Below are 2,949 nucleotides of genomic sequence, written 5' to 3' on the forward strand. Positions count from 1 at the left end.
AAGCGACGGCGTGATCATTTATTACGTTAATCAAAACATGATAAAATATGGACATTGGTAAAAGCGACTGTCCAACTACACTTTAAGCATGCAAATACTTATATAGTGATAAAAATGACGCAGCCCGATTTGTACAAAGTAGATCGTCAGTTTGAAAACTGCAAATACCAATACCAGGTGGCGTAAGTAACTAGGATTTCTACATGTTATATCATTAATCACTACCTTGAACAATCTACACCAAAAAATGGATGATGGAATCATTTGTACAGTTGTTATTGATCCATGGTATACAGAGATGAAAGTAAGTAATCAATCTTTTCATTCTATTGAATTAACTACATCAATTCAGTATCCAACCTTATTTCTTTCCTTTTTCTTTCCTTTCCTTTTTTCCTTTCTTTCTTTTCTTTTCTTTAGATAGTCGATGTAGTCTGTTAAATCGCATTCTAGGTAATAGATTGTCCTGTCTATTTCAATTTTATGTTTCATCCAATCGAAATCGGTCATAATACTTTGAAGATCTTCATCATTTTCAGCTATTAAAGCATGATAAATAAGATTGGGATAGAAATAGCCATCATCAGGGAAGGTATTCCACTTTCCATCGCACTGATTACGGTAACCATCGATCAACGTTTTGTTTAAACTCTTGCGATAATCTTGATTGGAATTGTGCGAGTAGAGTCGTTGCTGTAGATAGTCGACCATCAAATCGTGTAGAACACATCTTGACAAAGTAATGGAAATCAATGGGATTAATACTATTTACAGTGGTCAATGCAAGGCTATCGATTGTAGCACTGCATTGAGAATAATTATAACAATTATAACAATTATAGCGTATGTAAAACTATGGATTGAATAGAACTGGCTCGATTATTGAGAACATATTGGGTAGTCATTGCAGATGAATTGGATTACAGAATCAAATTACTTTAGACGATAGCAAATCATAATTTACTATCAAACTAAACAGTAGCTAATAGAAAAGATTAGTTAAATAAAAGTAGTTATTGGCTAGTTATCACTAAAAGAGAAAGAGAGCCTTATGGAAGAGGGTTAGAATTCAATTTACTGTGTAGAATATTGTGTGCAATGTGCAGTGTGTATACAAGGCTTGCTTTATAGACATACATTCGTAGATCTCTTGAAGATGGAAGAGGAAAATAGCAAATGCCGATTGACTACGTTAGGTAAGACAATTTATACTTCACAATATAATATTTGCATTATTAATGATGGAAGTGAAAGCGTCACAACTTCAAATTTTACTAGTAACCTTAATATGGTGATAATGTTGATTTAGTAGATAAAAAAAGAGACAAAACTAATAGCGCAATATTATCAACCTACAACTAACGATTGATAGATATTCTTATTCTGTACAGTATTTGCAGAATTAATATAGCAGCCTATGTACAGTCGTCAAAACATAGAATAGGCAATCATCGTAACTAGTATGACCTTTTTATAAATCGTGATAGAACCCAAATATATTAACAAGTAGATAAAAAGTATTATGTTCTGTATTTTACAGATTGCATTTATCCTAGCTTGTTCCACTTGTATACCAATAACTAAATATATCTACAAGTTACACTCGTTCAATCTGTTCATTCCATACCTATAAGGCATTGCAAAATTACTCCATTAACTTAACTTGGGCATACAGTATTCTAACCAAAATTAACATAAAGCAGATATATAATAGCTTATTTCGACATGCAAGTACTGTACAGTCACAATCAATTTAAAATACTTATCAATCTGTTCATTCTATATCTATCACTATATATGCCTACAAGGACACACTAGGTCATGCTTTGAATATTAAAATATAAAGCATTGCAAAATTGGACATCACTCAATTAACTTAACTTGGATATGCAGTATTCTACTCTACCCCAAAATTAAAAAATAATTAGTTTTCAAACATGATTGATGCTCTAAATGTATAGCAATTTACTTTGTGTCTATTTCAATACGTTCTACAAACCGAAACCTGATTATACTTACTTTTCTTCATCATATGTAAGTAATGATTTGTTATTCATTTCGATTAAGTGAAGATGAGCTTCCGATTTTTCGCAGTCCCATAACGATGCAACAGATTGAATAGGAATACTGACTCGCTTAAATACAGCTAGTTGCTCAAATAATCGTTTATTCTCCAAAGAATCAACACTTAATTCTAAAGTCCCGTATAGATTGAAATCGTAATGAGCTAATTTGGTTGGTGCAGACTTTTTGGCAATGATATCCTTTGCTTGATTCCACTCCTTCTCAGTTTTTAAACCAAGACGACCAATTAAAGATATAGCTAATGGTAAACCTTGACAACTGTCGATAACGTTCTTGACAGCTCGATTTTGACCTAATGTCTTAACTTGATTTTGATGCAGTGTCTGATCATTATCGTTAACGGCAAGTAACGCAAGCAGTTCTATAGCTTCATCATCCGTTAGATTTTCCTATACAAGAGAGTATATGAAATAAGAATTGTATTTATCATAATTGTTCGGATAGGTTACTTAATGACAAAATAGAGAAATCATAGCGGTGAAGTTTTCTTCAACTATAACACTATACTCCATGCCACTTTAATTAATACAGTTGGAAAAAATTATAAATTCATTTTTGACCTTTTATTGCATGAAATGAACAATATCATCAGAGCAATTCAACTGTAACTGAAACTGAATTACAAAACTAACCTGTAAACGGATGCAGTGATGGTCGAGCTCATTTTCTAGATACTTAAATCGTGAAGTAGAGATTGACTTCTTGGCAAAAGATAAGTATTTGTAATGATCCTTTTTCCAGATATCGTCAAAAATAAATAGCGTCTCGGATAGTCGGCTATTTGCTGTTATAAGAATAATCAAATACTTATTAATACTGTACCTTAAATATGATTCAAGTTGACATGGAATTACTTATAAAAGG

General features: G+C 31.9%; 1 protein-coding gene across 1 annotated transcript in view; it reads right to left on the minus strand.

Annotated features, from left to right (window-relative positions):
• Positions 1-214: 214 nt before the first annotated feature.
• TRIADDRAFT_62702 (uncharacterized protein) overlaps positions 215-2,949 on the minus strand; it is a gene marked incomplete at both ends in the record, with an annotated part of 7,233 nt that continues 4,498 nt past the window's right edge. The window contains 4 exons of the mRNA XM_002118647.1: positions 215-235; positions 361-730; positions 2,020-2,474; positions 2,718-2,869. Of these exons, the coding sequence (XP_002118683.1) occupies positions 215-235; positions 361-730; positions 2,020-2,474; positions 2,718-2,869 (998 nt within the window). The remainder of the gene's footprint in view (positions 236-360; positions 731-2,019; positions 2,475-2,717; positions 2,870-2,949) is intronic.

This window comes from Trichoplax adhaerens, genomic scaffold, assembly GCF_000150275.1.
Source record: "Trichoplax adhaerens TRIADscaffold_362 genomic scaffold, whole genome shotgun sequence".
Lineage (NCBI taxonomy): Eukaryota > Metazoa > Placozoa > Uniplacotomia > Trichoplacea > Trichoplacidae > Trichoplax > Trichoplax adhaerens.